The 18,101-nt window shown below is 32.8% G+C and overlaps 1 protein-coding gene across 4 annotated transcripts in view; it reads right to left on the reverse strand.

Annotated features, from left to right (window-relative positions):
* The window catches only part of LOC127705669 (PHD and RING finger domain-containing protein 1-like), a 290,389-nt gene that overhangs the window by 243,907 nt on the left and 28,381 nt on the right, over window positions 1-18,101 (reverse strand). For 2 of the 4 annotated variants that reach the window (XM_052210000.1, XM_052209999.1), the window contains exons 12-15: window positions 17,003-17,122; window positions 11,017-15,023; window positions 10,125-10,253; window positions 7,365-9,074 (exon numbers count right to left, since the gene is read on the reverse strand). In XM_052210000.1, the coding sequence (XP_052065960.1) occupies window positions 8,967-9,074; window positions 10,125-10,253; window positions 11,017-15,023; window positions 17,003-17,122 (4,364 nt within the window). In that variant the 3' untranslated portion in view covers window positions 7,365-8,966. Of the gene's footprint in view, window positions 1-7,364; window positions 9,075-10,124; window positions 10,254-11,016; window positions 15,024-17,002; window positions 17,123-18,101 lie in introns of those variants that run through there. The other 2 variants (XR_007983928.1, XM_052210001.1) reach the window with 2 other exon arrangements.

Raw genomic sequence — 18,101 nt, forward strand, 5'->3', positions numbered from 1 at the left:
GAGGTCAAGGTCAGTTAACCCAAGCCAGAAATACATGTACACCTTACAATCATTCCATACACCACAGAATATAGTTGACTTATTGCCTATAGTATACAAGAAACAGACCAAACCATGAAAACTTTATATTGACCAATGAACCATGAAAATGAGGTCAAGGTCAGATGAACCTGTCAGACAGACATGTATACCTTATAATCATTCCATGCATCAAATATAGATGACCTATTGCTTATAGTATCTAAGAAATAAACTTAACCAGGAAAACTTAAAATTGACCAATGAACCATGAAAATTATGTCAAGGTCAGATGATACCTGCCAGACAGACATATACACCTTACAATCATTCCATACATCAAATATAGTTGACCTATTGCTTACAGTTTAAGAAAAACAAACAAAAACACAAAAACTTAAAATTGAGCAATGAACCATGAAAATGAGGTCAAGGTCAAATAAAACTGCCAGACTGACATGTACGTTGTAAAATATTTCCATACACCAAATATAGTTGACCTTTTGCAAAGAGTATTAGAAAAACAGACCAAAACACAAAAATTTAACTTTAACCATTGAACCATGGAAATGAAGTCAAGGTCAGATGACACCTGCCAATTGGACATGTACACCTTACAATCATTCCATATACCAAATATAGTAGACCTATTGCTAAAAGTATCTTGAGATATGGACTTGACAACGAAAACTTAACCTTGTTCACTGATCCATGAAATGAGGTCGAGGTCAAGGGAAAACTGTCTGACAGGCATGAGCACCTTGCAAGGTACTCACATACTACTTGTAGTTATCATATTACTCATAAGAGAGAAATTAACATTACAAAAAAATCTTTAATTTTTTTTTCAAGTAGTCACTGAACTATGAAAATGAGGTCAAGGACAATGGACATATGAGTCCAAGGCTTCCAAAACGGTCATATTTGCCGGACAAATGAAAATGTATCGGACATTGTCCGACTGGGCCAAGCATGAAACGGACATCCTACGTATGTTTGCCATTTCAACGTTCATGTGACTCCGAAAAATCTACCATTTTGACTTGACCTTGTACCTTAAACAGACACACTTTTCCGGTCATTAAAGAGACAGTACTCGATAAAAAAGCCCTACTTTAATCCCCTCTCATTACAATCAAGGTTAATTAAGTGTCTAACAGGTGAGATTTACCTGTGGTCATCTGTGTCAGGTAAACTATTTGTGCCGGACATCGATCGATCTTTTTGGAAGTTATTTTTTTATTTAAATCAAAAACATTCCTGCTCTAAATCTAACTACTTTTTGCCAAAATAGATTGAGACTATCAGAAAAACGTATTTAAAACGATAAGATCATAATTTACACGCAACAAGTAAACTATTTTGTACCGGACATCAAGGACGTATATTAGATATATATGTTAGTTATACGTCCTTGCAGACATTGATCGGTCTATTTATTTAAAAGTTATATTTAAATTTCAGCGGTTTGCATCTAATCAGTTAAGCCAAAAAGATTTGTATTATCAGAAATACGTATATGAACATGATTTGATGAAAAAATAAACTAGAGGCTCTCAAGAGCCTGTGTCGCTCACCTGTATTAACTGATGCTCTGGAAATCATGTAAAATAAGGTCAAAATCATAATTAATAGAATTAGATATTAGATATTATAATGATATCTAAGATAATAACAATAAAATGCTCCGCTGGGCGCAGCTTGATACGACCGCAGAGGTCGAACCCTGAACAGTTGGGGCAAGTATGGACACAACATTCAAGCTTGATACAGCACTGAATTTGGATTGTGATTAAATATTTGACACAGCATAGGTTTCTGACACAGAATGAATGTGGTCTAAGAACTTAGAAAATTTTAATTTACCTATTCAAACCATATCATTATTATTTGCTTTTATATATAAATCAGAAATAACCAATTTAAAATGAAAAATTTGAAAGAAAAAAAGGGGAAAAAAAATCCCCCCCCCCCAAATTTTTTGAACCCCCTTATGATTCATCACCCCCAAACTCAATCCCAGCCTTCCCTTTGTGGTATGGTACCTTGCAGTACAATTTCAGAGAGATCCATACACTTGAACACAAGTCATTGTATGAAAACTAGAAAAATGCTTGTTTTTTGGCCCCTTTTTGGCCCTAAATTCCTAAACGTTTAAGGCAATTACCCCCAAACTCAAACCCAGCTTTCCCTTTGTGATATGGAACCTTGTAGAACAATTTCAGAGAGAACCATACACTTTCACACAAGTTATTGTCCTGAAACTAAAAAAATGCTTGTTTTTTGCCCCTAATTCCTAAAATTTTGAGGCAATTACCCCCAAAATCAATCCCAGCCTTCCCTTTGTGGTATGGTACATTGCAGTACAATTTCAGAGAGATCTATACACTTGAACACAAGTAATTGTCTGGAAACTAGAAAAATGCTTATTTTTGGTTCCTTTTTGGCCCCTAATTCCTAAAATTTTGAGGCAATTACCCCCAAAATCAATCCCAGCATTCCCTTTGTGATATGGAACCTTGTGGTACAATGTCAGAGAGATCCATACACTAACACACAAGTTATGTCTGAAGGTTACAAAAATGCTTATTTTTGGCCCCTTTTTCCTTGACTGTTGGTATTATTACCCCCAAAATCAATCCCCACCATTCTTTTGTGGTATTGAACCTTATGGTAAAATTTCATGGAGATCTATTCACTTTTAAAAACTAAAGTTAGAGTGCGAAAACCAATGTGTCTTCGGACGACGACGACGACGACGTCATAACAATATACGACCACAAAATTTTTTTGCGGTCGTGTAAAAAACTGCAAAATTTCTGTAAAATTACTAACTCAGGGGCAGCAACCCAACAATGGGTTGTCGGAGTCCTCTGAAAATTTCAGGGCAGATAAATCTGAATCTGATGAACAGATTTGCTCTAAATGCTTTAGTATCAGAGATATAAACCAAAAACTGCATTTTACCCCTATGTTCTATTTTTAACCATGTCGGCCATAATGGTTGGAAGGCAGGGTCATCGGACAAATTTTTTAAACTAGATACCCTAATAATGATTATGGCCAGGTATGGTTAAATTTGTCTCAGTAATTTCAGAGAAGAAGATTTTTGTAAAAGATTATACAAAAATTTACAAAAATTGTTAAAAATTGTCTATAAAGGGCAATAACTCCTAAAGGGGTCAACTGACAATTTTGGTCATGCCACTTATTTGTAGATCTTACTTTGCTGAACATTATTGCTGTTTACAGTTTATCTCAATCTATAATAATATTCAAGAAAATCACCAAAAACTGCAAAATTTCCTTAAAATTACCAATTCATGGGCAGCAACCCAACAACAGGTTTTCAGATTTGTCTGAAAATTTCAGGGCAGATAGATCTTAGCCTGATAATCAGTTTTACCCTTTGTCAGATTTACTCTAAATGCTTTGGTTACAGAGATATAAGCCAAAATCTACATTCTACCCCTATGTTCTATTTTTAGCCATGGCAGCCATTTTGGTTGGTTGGCGGGGTCATCGGACACATTTTTTTAACTAGATACCCTAATGATGATTGTGGCCAAGTTTGGTTAAATTTAGCCCAGTGGTTTCAGAGGAGAAGATTTTTGTAAAAGCTAACGATGACGGACGACAAATGATGAGAAAAGCTCACTTGGCAATTGGGCAAGGTGAGCTAAAAAGGTTGCAAGCGAAAAAATCGTCAGAACCACGTTGTTTGAACTAGTACATGTGTGGACATGTGCACAGGTGTGAGGTTTAATTATGCATCCGAATTTTCCAAAAATGCTAAAATTATCATTGATACCTTTATCTAATGTTCATTTCAAGTATTTTCCTGAAGAAATTACGTAGAAAGAGCTACATTAACTCAATCGTGCTTTGTAAATGTATACTGATTTTACATATCCGTCTCTGGTCCATGGTTTACCATTGCCAAGTCAACATCCGGTATTAGTAAAATGTGTTTTTTTAAAATTGAAAGCGAAGTTTTTGACAACGTAATTTTTCACAAATAAAGAGTCTAAGGCAGATATCAGTACGCTGATATTGCACACTTCAAAATGATGCACCTTCAATTGAACAGTTTACGTCAGAACATCGAATTTATATCAAAAGTCAAGTTTAAGATCGTTTTTGTGTCAATCATTGATATGAAGCCCAACTGATTAAACTGTTTGCCTTTTGTTACTAAGTCTTAAGTGACTGAAATCATTAAGACAAAAAATGTCCGGCTGGCTCAAATATTTTTGGAAGCCCTGCATATGACGGAAACTTCTTAACATAAGGCATCTATATACAAAGTATGAAGCATCCAGGTCTTCTACCTTCTGAAATATCAAGCTTTTAAGTAGTTAGTTAACGCTGCCATCACCTCCGCCAGATCACTATCTCTATGTCTCGCTTTCTGCGACAGAAGTCGCAGGCTCGACAAAAATGAAAACTTGTTTTTTATGTGTGGTCAGGGTCTTTAAAAGTGCCTCGCTATGCCTTTTCCCCAGGGGTTTAATTGGGGAACAGCCCTAATTCATAAGTGATGTAATCAGTATTTAAACAGATGCTGTCACCTATTCTCTATATATAAATCGGCAAGAATAGAGAGCAACAGAAACATAAATTTTAACTTTTCTAAAGAATTGCAACAATCTGTGCAAAAGAATAAAGAGAACGACTTTTGCATCTAAGTTTCCAATTTCCTAGCCACTGAATGTAGGAGACAATAATCTATTTCTTGTGGTAGAGTTAACAGAGGTAAGTAAGATGAATTTGATACTTAACTCTTAAGGTGGTACCCAACACCTTGACTAATATTAATTTGGCTCGTTTAATTTTCATAAAATTTTGACAAAATGTTTACTTTGACCCTTTGACAAAAATATAAAAATTTCAAAAAATTTGAACCAACCACTTTATCAGAAAAATTTCATTGGTTATATAGCAGTTTGACAAACACTAATTTTGATCATTGAAAAGCTTAATATTTCCTTAACAATACAACGTAATTAAAACGTTAAGCTGATTTTTACAGAGTTATCTCCCTGTAGTGTTAGGTACCACCTTAAAAGCAATTTTTCAAACTTTTTGGGATAGATAATATTGAAAAGCATACAAGATATTACAATTTTAGGAGTAAATAACCTCCTTGGTTTATTTACAAAATGCATTGTACATACTGGTATCAACCTGTACATTTATACAAAATAACATTCCACAAAATACACAACTGGTATGTACAATAGACAGTGACAACCTTGAGGTCACACTGAAATGACCTTAAAATTTACATATGTAAATGTACAACAGTTACAGTATTGTTATTTTAATTTTACGATTCTATTAAAGCTAGTATCAAAACAAACGAAAATTGTCCATGACTGTGGATTTTGAAATGCTACACGATTGCAAATATAGTATGAGTTCATATTTTATTTATTTTTTAAAACAGTGATTGCCATTTTACATTTTATCATGGTAAAAGCTGCCATTTAATTGGTCTAGATTCTAATCTCACTTTCCAGCTTTTCACAGTCATACCATCTTCTTGTAAATCATCCGAAATATGAATATTAAAAAATCTTTCAGTAATAAAAAAATTGAAGATAACAATAGTCAATGTATATTATAGTTAAAGTATACCCATACCTCAAAAATATTGCTTTTTTAACAGAAAATACGGAACAGTTGTTTTCAAATTACAATTTTTTACAAGATTCTTAAAAGTAAATGCATGTTACGAAAAACTTACTTTACACTTAAATGGAAGATTGTAATAAAATTACCAATTTAATCAAAAATGGTATAAAATGTTCAGAGAATGCAACAAAAGTATTTCTAAATCATTTTAATCTAGTATTGCTTTTGACTTTATAAAGGAATTCTCCATTTTAATTTTTATAATTGAAACAGAACAAATACGTCCAACAAATTATAAAAATTCCATAGAAAACATCAAAATAAAAATGTTTTAAATTCTGACATTAATGGAATGACATGCCACTTTGAATGCTACAACTTTAAAACTGAAAATTATATAAATTGTATCTAATAGCAAAACAAAGGATATGGGGTATCTAATTTAGAAACTTAAATACTAATAATTCAAAGAATCCTTAAATTCCCAGGCTTATTTTCAAAATATTTAACAAGACACATTTTAACCCCAAGGGCTGTTCCATTAAAACATACATGATACCCAGGAAAGGCACTTTAAAAATGGGGTAACAACCTATAGTGGCAAATTTAAATTTTACTTACATTTCCACTATGCAAAAACATAGATGACAACCACCCACAGTTGAGATTTGTAAGTGCCTTCCCTGGGTCCCATGTATGTTTTTATGGAACAGTCCTAATAATATTGTGAATAATTTGTAGATTTATAAGACATGTATTTTTGCTGATGGATGAAATTGTTTTGGAATTCTGAAGTTGAAAGCAAACTTTTCTCATTCACTGCAGAAATTCCATGCAAATGATACATAAAAGTGTTATCTGAACTTAACAAAAAGAAGGTCAATTACAAAAACTATATATTTTTTTCTTTGAAAAAACTATTCAATAGAATTTCTTACATTTATATCTTGTATTGTAAAACTTGAATTACAAAGACAAAAAAATTGTCTGTAACATTGCCTCTGTATCAACTCTTAAGAACAAACATTAACAAAACAATACACCTCAAGATTAAAATAAATACATATTGATCACAAGAACAGCACTTTATTAATACAGCATTAAAAATTGAGAATAGTCTGGGTTACTGTGGACTCATTACTATTCGAGGTATACCAAATTTCGTGGATAAAGGTATATCTTTAAATTTAAATGTTCACCGAATAACAAATTTTCAATAGGCTTGAATGCAGACTTTGTAAAAACCATGAAATCAAATATCCACGAAATAACTTTTTTTTTCTCAATCCACGAAAATTTGGTACCCATGTTTTTTTTCTCAATCCACGAAAATTTGGTACCCATGAAAATAAATGAATCCCCAGTATTCTAACACAAGGAAAATAAAAATCATAGTACATTAGCAAAAAAAAAAAAGTGCTTGTGATAACGTCTAGGAAATTGATAACTTTCAAAAATAAAGTAACCTGTATTTGCAGGAATTTCCTATTGAATATTTCATGGGCAGAAAAAGATTTCTGGACCGTTTTAAATTTGGATATTTTTCAGCGATTACAAAAAAAAATTTAAATATACAAGCTTCTTAATAAATTTATTTATATTCACATTTTTTTCTGAAATAGTTTTTGTCCAGAAATTAACTTTTCCAAATTTTATTTCTCTTGTTATCATAAATATGTCAGAAACGATTTTTAAAAAGCCTTTCTTAAAAAACTATAGACTTGACAAAATATTGCCTGACAATACCAGTTTCAAAACTTTATAATAAGACTGGTACAACTGGGAGACAGACATCTCAATTTGATATGTAAATACTATATGCAAAATGGCTAATAATTCATTTTTCTTTGATCTAGGTTTCAGACATATGAGACACAAATGTAACGAATACACTATTTCAATCACAAAAAAAAATTACACGACTTTTAACGTCAATATTTCTTCATTGAATTTAACTCAATTCATTTCATCCATGATCACAATATTACTGAAAATATGGGGTACTATGAAATAAAATGAAGGGTACAATAAAGTTTATTTGGCTTAGAAAACTTAATATTGGAAATGCTATTCTTCGTATTTTTTTCAATTTCTACTCCAAAACGTTCATTAATTATATCCTTGACAACTGAGGACAAATATTTCCTGTCAATAATGACAACCAAGAAATTGATTTATAACAGTAAAATTAACATTACATTTAAACCATGATAATGAATAATCATAAACATTAATAAGAGCAATGGTCTGTAAAATTTTGGCTAATTTTAACAAATACTCTATTTCAAAAAATCCAAACGCTCACCGTCCAAGAACCCATATTTCCTTTTTTGTTCTTTGAACCATAGATGGATTAACTAAGAAACTCTGACTTATATTCATAGAATTATGTTCAATGATTTTGAAAAATTATTGAGTGATCCCACTTTTGGCGAACAAATTTTGAAGTATCCTGAATGCAAGTGATTTGTACAGATATACAGAGAATCCATCCACAATTTTTTTTTTACCACAAAACATGGCTACTAACAATGGTACCTTGGAGTTGTGGGAAACAAATTTTCCAGGCCTAGAGAGAGACCCAGACTAGCTAACAACTAAAATTGCTTGGTAAAGAGACCTCTATCAAAACTTGTTAATTTTTGCAAGATATTTCTTTAATAGAATTTAAATAAATAATTTTTCTTATCACAATTTTGTTTTCTTACAAATACAAACCCTTGTCTTTTAAAAACAGCAGTCATGATAGCAACTGCACCAAAAATGCAGTAGGATTTATAAAATCACAATTAAAGCATAAACCATGCATGTATTATCTAATTTTTCTAGCAAGGTGTTAAAGAAATTTGTTTTCATCATGAGCTAATTTACCAAACAAATATGAGGCATTAAGCCAAAAATGCTTTAATGGAAGTTAGATAAATCTAGTTAGTGCAACTTGAATCATATGGATTCAATGATGCACTATTGATTTCAGAACCTAGCATTTTTTTTAACTAGCTTCAACGAAATCGGACTGTTTATTCATTATTTAATATGAGATACTAACTTTCGTTGATTTCCTACATATAGGTTAACAAAGAATTTAAATGTTGAACCAAGTATAAATTTCAATAGCCTAGTATGCAGACGTTAACAAAACAACCCAATCAATTATCCCCAAAAACACATTTTTTCCTAAATCAAAGAAACTTGGTATCCACGAAAAAATAAACCCACAGTAATTGAACTCCAATAATAATTGGTTAACACATGAATGGTTTATGCTATAATTTAATAAAGAACACACATGGCTATAATATTAGAAGTTATCAAGATGAGTCAGGTTGCTTCTTTTTCTTTCCATATTTATTTACATAAGCTTCTACGAGAGCTGCTATCTTTTGAGGATTAATATCACCACTTTTGCTATGGCAAACCTGAAAGAGAAAACAAATAATCAAAAAAATATTAAAAACATCATTGATTGTTACATATTATCATCCTCAGTACTGCAATGTTTTTTTTTTGGTGAAAATTGCAATTGCATAGATTTTTGCAAAAATAGAAACTCCAACTATAGATTGTTTTAGCATTGTTTGTATGCACTATTTCCTGAAATCAAAATAATTATGCCCCCCATACATACAGAAATATCAAAAGTTTGATCAATTCAGGAAATAGGTATGACAGATCCTAAAAGTGCCCACACGTTACAACACATCGCTGTCAAGCTGATGACCAAATATGAAGTCATTCTGTTGGTTAGTTTCTGAAAGAAATGCATGACAAAAAATATTTTTGGATGAATGAAGGTAAGGACAAAGAGATAGTAACAAGCACTCTGTGAGTATTGCATGGCAATACATAGTCCCTTACCGGTTAAAAATTCATTGTAATGGAACAAAATTCTAACTTGATCTATAACTTGTCATGGTGTAAACTACATAAAATAACAAACAAACCTACCACTAAATTCTTCAAACAATTTACTAAAGAAAAGGGAAAAAATCCAAAATGTAATTTTTCATTAATACAATGTCTTTTAAAAATCTTTTAAAAAATGAGTTATTTCCCTTTGAACAGAAATCTAGTAATTAATAAGTAGTTCATCAAAAATTTATTTCTAGGGAAAGGGCTTTAACTGAACAAGGAGAAAAGCTAAAATCGTGAAGATTGAACTTGACCTGTAACTTGTCATGATGAAACAATACACCAAATATCAAATCAATATCTTCAAGCATGAAGAAAAAAAGTCTGGAAAACTGATTTGCCGGACTGACGGATGGACAGACAGACGGACAGAGTACAAACCTAATGTCCCCTTCGACTTCGTTATATCAAGAATAAATACACCACAACTTTAAAAATACAGAAGAGCATACATATCAAGCACATATCAAGCACGGGGAAACTTTCTACAGCCTCCACACAGCAGGAGAAACAAACTCCATTAATATAATAGAAAAACAAAGGATATTGGGTATTACCTTAGGAACAGCCTTTCTCATAATTTCTTTATACTGATCTTTATCAATTCTTCCATGACTATAAAATGGTTTTAATGCAAGTTTGACTTCATCCACCACTCGTTCTTGTAAATGCAGCTTCTTAAGGAACTGAAAAAGAATTCACAATATATATTATATAGAGATTTAAAATAAGAGAGATAAGAATCAGTTGTGGTACCACTGAAAGTATTTTGTTAACTGTCCTATTTCTGCAGTTGCTCTTATATTGGTCTGTTCTACATTCATGCTAAAACAAGAGATTCAATTAAGTTACTTACTATTTGATAATTATATATTTATTTTGATTTACAAAGTATTTAAAATATAATAGAACTCCCAATTTCTAGAGTTTTTATTATAAAGTTATTCTATTTATCACTAGTTCTTAGGTGAAAATTTATAACCGAAATGACCAAAATATTTGTTCTATTTTATTCATTGTGTACTAGTTATTGGTGTAGACTCTATTTACAAGTACATTATGACCAATTTTTATATAAATGCAGCAATAACATTGTATGCAGGATTTCCTATAATATATCTCATATTTTTTGTCTTTCTGAATTTACAGTATAGTTCATGTACTGTAAATTCAGAAATTATTGCGATGTTTTTATTATTGCGAAAAATGCGACAGGGTTCTAATCGCAATAATTTTAACTCGCATTTTGAAATTTTTTATATGAATTAAACAGGATTTTTCTCAATATCGCAAAAATTAAAATCGCATTTTAGTCTAAAATGACAAAATTGCAATAATAAATGCACGCAATAATTTCTGAATTTACAGTAAATAATTAATATCAAACGAAAATTTTCATCAAGAAAGCAGATCATTCAAAAAGTTGCCTCCCTTTGCTGGAAAATTTACCTTCTCCTTATTAGTCAGCTCCACAGCTGATGAAGGCTCATCTTCCAATTCAAGTTCCCTAATCACATCTTTTAAATTTTCATCATTAACTGTCATAACAGGTTTTTTTCTAGCATCATTAAATTTCACACTCGATGACGAATCTCTCACCTTTTTGTCTTTACGTTTTTCTTTCTTGTCATGTTTATCTCTTCGTTTTTTATTTTCTTTCTGTTTTGAACCGAAAACAACTTTATCAAAGTTATCAGGAGAATCAGGAATTTCGATACTACTTTCATCCAGAGGAGATGCAACGTCCATATCAACCACATCAGTAGATTCTGCCTCTTTAACAATTTTTCCATTGCTCGTTTTAATTCTTGGCGGCAAAGGGACTTTGAATGGATGATCTTTCGATTTACCTTTAGCACTATTGTGTGACGATTTCACAGAAGTCTGCTTGTTTTTATTCACTAACTGTGCCAGTTGAGCTTGTGCATTGAGAAGTTTCGTTAGCTGATTCAACTGCTCAGCAGCAGTTGGTTGCGTTTTCTCTGAATCTTCATCACTATTTTTAATAATGTCATCCCCTTCATTTTCATCAGGGGATGGATATTCATCTATAGGTGATTTTGAAGCATTGGTTGAAGTCAATGGATTCAGATTTTGAATAATTTTATTATTAAGTGAAGTTTTTAAGTTTGCTATAGAAATTAAAGGTTTATTTCTTGAGAGAGCTACACTTGATGACAACTGTGGCGACTGAGATCGAGATATTTTAGCAAGTGTTGATGCTTCTACTGCTAAGTTCATGAAGGGTGTGTCATCATTGGTTGGTGTTGGCGGAGTATAAACAGGTTCTGGATCACTGACTGGACTAGCCATTGTGACCTGTGGATTTGACAGAGGTACCTGAATTCTTGTTAACAGTGCTGGCAATTTAGTCAATGGATTTCCTAATGCTAACTCCGGACTAGGTATTCCAATCTGAGAATTAGGAACAGACATCGGATGACTGGATAAAGCCAAATGAGGCAGTGGTCCACTTAATGAGATTGGTGGTCCTGATAATGTCATATGAGGTCCATCTAGTGGACCAGAAATTGATACAAGATCTAGAGGACTTGGTACAGAAACTCTTGGTTCCATTCCAGGATGAATCTGCAATGGGGCACCAGCATGACCAGGTGGAGGACCCTGAGCAAGCACATGTGGTGGCAGCTGTAAACGAGGATCTCCAGCTAAATGAGGTGATCCCTGCAGCAGCTGAAACGGAGGAGGTGGTTGTGAAGTGTCCGTATGAATGCCTTCAAAATTACCGTTAATCAAACCAGGCTGAGGTGGCAGCGAACAATGTGCCATTCTAGGTTGAAAATGTCCTTGTACTGGTAATGTCACACCATCCTGAGTTGTTACAAAAGGAGGCAAATGCCCAGGAGGCAAACGAAATCGTGGCTGCATATGAGGTGGTCTGTTCATTATTAATGGATTCATCAACATAGCTCGCTGGGGTGACATTCCAGGTCGTAATCCTTGTAATATTCTAATTCCAACTGGAACATCAGGCTGCACAATTGGTGCCTCACCTCTCTGAAGAATAAATTGTCCTCCTTCCCCAAGAATTCCTTTGCCTAGCTGAGGTGGAAGCTGAGGAAGAGGTGACAAGCTAAGCCCTGGGAAGTTTTCATCAATCGGCACTGAAAGTGGTGGTTCACCAATAATTATCTGAGGATTTCCTTGCATTGATTGATTATTTAAATCAGTATATTCCACGGGAGTTCCTGGTGGACTTCTTTCATCTTGCAAAGGTGACGGAGACTCTTCCATATCATCTGTGGGAAATGCTGGATCATATTCAGGACTATTACTAGTCTTTTCAACTGTATTGTTTATCACAGGTATACAATTATTTGAATTGTCATTTTCAGAATTTTTGTCTTTTTCAATATTTATTTCATGAATATTTGTTTTGTCATCATCTTGTACAGAAGGTAATGGAACAAGATTTGGACGATGTTTATGAAAACTGTCAACAGTGTTAATTACAATCACAGATTCTTGTGCTGGTTCAGGAATTTCTGTGTCCATATCAGAATTATCGTCTGCAAACATATCAAACTCATTCTTTTCTGTAAAAATGTCAATGATTTTAGAAATTGGTTGAATTGCTTCTACAACCTCAGTTTCCTTTTTTTCAACTGGATGTTTTGCTTTTTTCATTAGCAATTCTATTTTGTCTTCCTCTTTATCTTCAAGTGGTCGTTTCAATGGAGATTGCAGTACATTTTTGACGGGAGATTCACGACTTTTCTTTTTCTTTTTAGCCTGCTTTAAATCTTCACGTTTCTTCCACTTATCATCAAACAAATCAATAAGCCTTCCTGTATCTAACCTACCAGAGTCAATAGTCGCAATATTTAATGACACTTCTGGACTGACTTCCCGCCACCTGTTATAATCTCTGTCTCGACTGCCATCTCTACTTTTTTCTCTGCTTTTGATTTTTGTCCTTTCTCTACTAAGACTTCTATCTCTACTTCTGTCCCTCCGTTTATGCTTTCTAGACTTTTCTCTAGACCGATCTCTTTCTCTTGATCTATCTCTATCTCTGGAACGATCTCGTTCCCTGGATCTATCCCTTTCCCTTGATCTGTCTTTTTCTCTAGACCACCGATCTCTAGATCTACGGCTTTTTTCTCTTGATCTTGATCTACTTTTATGACTTTTTCTATATTTGTCCCTTGAACGAGATCTACGTGATCTTTCGTGAGATCTTGATCTATGTCTACGGTCACGTGATCTACTACGCGATTTATATTTTCTCTTCTTTCTTTCCTTACTTCTGTCACGTTCATGGTCTTTATCACTTTCACGTCTTTTACGATTTTCTTTTTCACTTGCATCTCGATCGGATTTTTCCCTCTTTACAACACTTTTGAGATCTAAAGTTTGTCTAGATCTAGGTTTCTGATAGTCAGATCCAGAATAGGACTTGATAATTTTTTTATCTAAATTTTGAACATATTCAGTTTCATCATCATCATCAGGAATTTCTATTACTTCTACTTCCTGACGAGGTGGAGTTGCAATAATGACATCTTCTTCAATTTGTTCTTTTGATGTTTTAGATTTTTTGACTTTTTGTTTCTCAATAGCACTTTCTTTGTGTTTTTTCACTTTCTTTTCACTCTTTTCAAAGGTTTCTTTTGTCTTCTTATCCTTTCTCTCCTTATCATGTTTATGTGAATCTCTTTCTGATTTTTCCACATTTTCCAACTCAAGATTTCCTTCATTTAGAAAGGAGCCTAAAGAAAATGCAAGAGGCTTGTTTTTTTCTTTTGTACTTTCCTTTAGTATTTCTTTTCTATTGTCTTTATTGGAATCTTTCTTACTTGATTTCTTGCCTTTACTTTCTAACTTTTTCAATTTTGCTTGAGCTATTTGCAGTTTTTCCTCAAGTTCTTTCTCCTCAAGATCCTCATGAAAACCATTACTTTCATCAGAAATATCATCCAATTGTGAGATATTTTCACAACTTTTTTTAGACGATACACTTTCAGCAACTTTGTCATTTTTATCCTTATTTACAGATACTTTGACTTTATTTTTTGCATCAACACTAAGTCGTTTCACTTTCTCTTTGCTCTTTTCTTTGTTGCTTATTATTTCCATATTTTTAGAAGTTTTATCACTATTTCCACATTTATTTGACTCACTATTTTCCTTTTGCAATTTAGCATAATCATCTGAATTTCCATCCTTTGTATTAGTTTTCTTAATTTCATTATTTGCATCACCTTTCTTATTTTCATTAATCGGATCAACTTTGGTTTTTTCATTATTTACTTTCTTAGACAGCGAATCACTAAAAATACTTTCTGGTAGGTCCTCATATAACTTTTCCTTTATCACATTAGTATCTATTTTTCTATCTAAATATTTCAGCTGAGTTAAAGATTCATCACTGATGTGGCTACTCCCAGTCTGTGTACCTTTATCAGGAGAAACCTTGTCAGTAGCTTGTGGAGCTGAAATAAGATTAATTGAATGTTAAACACATTTATTTCATGAAACCATACGTTGTATGCTACTGTGTTGTACGCTACTGTGGATTCAGTATTTTTGGTTGGTACCAATTTTCATGGATTGAAGAAAAATTGTATTTTCGTAGATATCTGATTTCATGGCTTTGCCAACGTCTACATACAAGCCTTTCGAAATATGTGTACTTCTTTGAACATTTAAATTCAATGTTCAACTTTGCCCTTAAAATCCATTAAAATAAGTTTCTCACAATTTATAATGTATCCATGTTATTTCATTCCACTTACATGACATTATACATTTGTGATTGTCTCAATTCCCTTCAAATAAGAACACACCAATTAAATTGTAATTTCTTTCAAAAGACATCCATATTTCCCTATTTCTGTTTTGTTGTTTTTGATTTTTTGGGGTCCAAAAACATGCCTGCTCCATATTTAAAACCTGTCAGCTTGTGCATTTTTTACATTTTAACAAAATTGGTATTCCCACTGGTCTTCATATTGTTTTGATTTTGACAAAATAAAAGATTGACAAAGAGTGAACTTTGAACTCGTTATAATAATAAGTGGCATAGTGAGAAGAATGAAAGAGTTTTTTAAACATAGTTACATTGTGATTGGAATTGAATCAATTTAAATCTAAAAAAATTTCGAAGTGTTTATCAGTGGCCAAATTGACAAAAATTATATCAAGGAGATATATAGCAAAGCCATAAAAAAAATGCTTATTCCAATAGAATACAAAAACCTTAAATATATATCAACAATGCCAACCCTTCTGCTAACAAGGTCTAAATTGTGTGCTTTGGAAATATAAAGTAGAGCATACTTAGTAGTTTTAATAGTTCCCAAAATAAACAAATTTAATCCTCCAAACAGTCCTATTTTTTAGAGAGATGATTGAGTGGCCTTACAGAAGTAGTACTTATTATCAGGTATCGTCCTGAACATGCATAAAATATCAACCACTGGACAATAAACAACCAATAATCATTAATATTCCCAAGTAAATATCGATGATATTTTGTTCAAAACTAGAAATCTGTCGAATTATTTAAGCACTGTTACTTTTGTTTGGCATAACTGTATATCTGGTTATTTTTGTGTCTGGTTTTGTTCACTAGATCGGCTTTAGAAAAAGGCAGTTAAATCTTTGCCATGCTCACTGTTAAGAATTTCTTGGCCTTGTATAATGTGTTTCAATGGACAGTGAAATTTTTGCATATTGTCAATTTTTGAGGCAAAATGTTTAATGCAAACTAAGCAAAAATGTTCCTATAAATGGTAAAATGCAGCCCTGTGTATTATGTTTTCTTCCTGAAACTGGTGATTAAATATTCTTCTAGACTGTGTTGTTAATTCTAATCTGCAATGAATCCCTGAATAGATCTTACAGACTGATTAATGGTTAAAGTTAATAACAAGTTAAAACATTTCGAGCAAATATTAAGTCCTGGATACCAGTTGACTATTAAGAGCAACCCTGTCCTTGATACAAGAAATTCCTTTTTAGCAGCCCAGTCTTTTAATCATAAATATTCTTTTCTAGCAACCAAGTCCTGTATTCCAGAGACACATTTGAAACAACACAGTCCCGGGCAACACAGTTCTGAATACCAGATAAACATTTCTAGCAACTACCTCCTAGATACAAGTTTAAACATTTTAAAAACCAAGTCCTGCTTGTTATAGCAGTTTTTTCAGCCTGACCAATTTCTTACCCATCAGATTTTCACTAAAGCTATCGTCAAGGAAACATAATTCCCTGACATTTTGATCTCCCTTCATTTCTTTCTCACTGTCAGTCGTATTGTCTAAAACTTTCACATCAATAACAACAGTGCCCTGGCTAGTTACAGATGAATCGAGCGTTGAAGTTGTATCTAAAACAGTGGATGAAGAATCTAATGGTAAACTTGTACTTTGATTGATTTCTGAAAACATTATGTCATCAAATGTACCTGAATCTTCCAAGGGAGGTAAATCATCATATAACGCTATTTTAGATTTGGGCGATATCAGAGGACCTGATGGTCTCCTTGTTGGTTTCTTTTCCACTTCTTTCTTTTTAGTTAATGATCCTACAATCAAATGTTACTTTAATATCATATATTTCATGTTTAATGGTAAAAATATTTTATTCTAACATGACGTTCTTCATATGCTTTGAGTACACACCCGTGGTAAAATATGAATATATTGTTAGGGCTGTTCCGATCGTACTCCCACGTCATATGCTTTTTTATGAATGAGCTGCCCGACGTCATACAACGATGACGTAAGAATATGAGGATTTTACGGGAAAATACAAGCTTGTGAAACCGAAAATCATCACCACAAGGAAACGTAAACAAACGATGCTAAAATGTGTTATAATCCAATTTTTTTATACATATTAGACATATAAATAAAATTCTTATTTAAATTCATCCAAACCTATTTAAATACATTATTGTAAATAGTTTAAGCATGTCACTTATTCAGTTTGCTCCGTTCTTTTACGTCAATTGAATAGTGCGTTTGTTTATGGGAATGGCAAATATTTGCCTCCACCTAGAGCACTTCAATCCAAAAGAATTGCCGTATTTGTCCTATTAGAATCGAAATATTTCATGGGGGCTTGAATATATCGTGATTTTACCATGGGTTGTCCCTTTATGCCGATATTTTACCCCTCGCTATCGCTCAGGGTAAAATATTTAGCATAAAGTGCCAACCTGTGGTAAAATCACAATATATTCAAGCCCCCATGAATTATTTCTTAATTTGATTTTTACCTTTTCAAAAAAAAAAAGCATAGGTAATGATTAGGACTGACAATATGATTCTAAGGTTTTGAAACATTTGTCAGCTTTCTTTTGATAGATTGGTTAATTGATGGTATTAAATGCTACTTTCTGCACTCTTGGCTATATCGTTGCAACCAGTTTTTGTTGGTTGAGGAAGACAGAGTACCAGGAGAGATCCACATATCTTAGACCTTCTGCAGGAAAACTGGTAATCCTAGTCAATTTAGATCTTGTCACAACCAGGGTTTGAACTGACAACCTAAGTGTTGTC

The sequence above is a fragment of the Mytilus californianus genome, unplaced genomic scaffold (genome assembly GCF_021869535.1).
Source record: "Mytilus californianus isolate M0D057914Y unplaced genomic scaffold, xbMytCali1.0.p SCAF_6, whole genome shotgun sequence".
Lineage (NCBI taxonomy): Eukaryota > Metazoa > Mollusca > Bivalvia > Mytilida > Mytilidae > Mytilus > Mytilus californianus.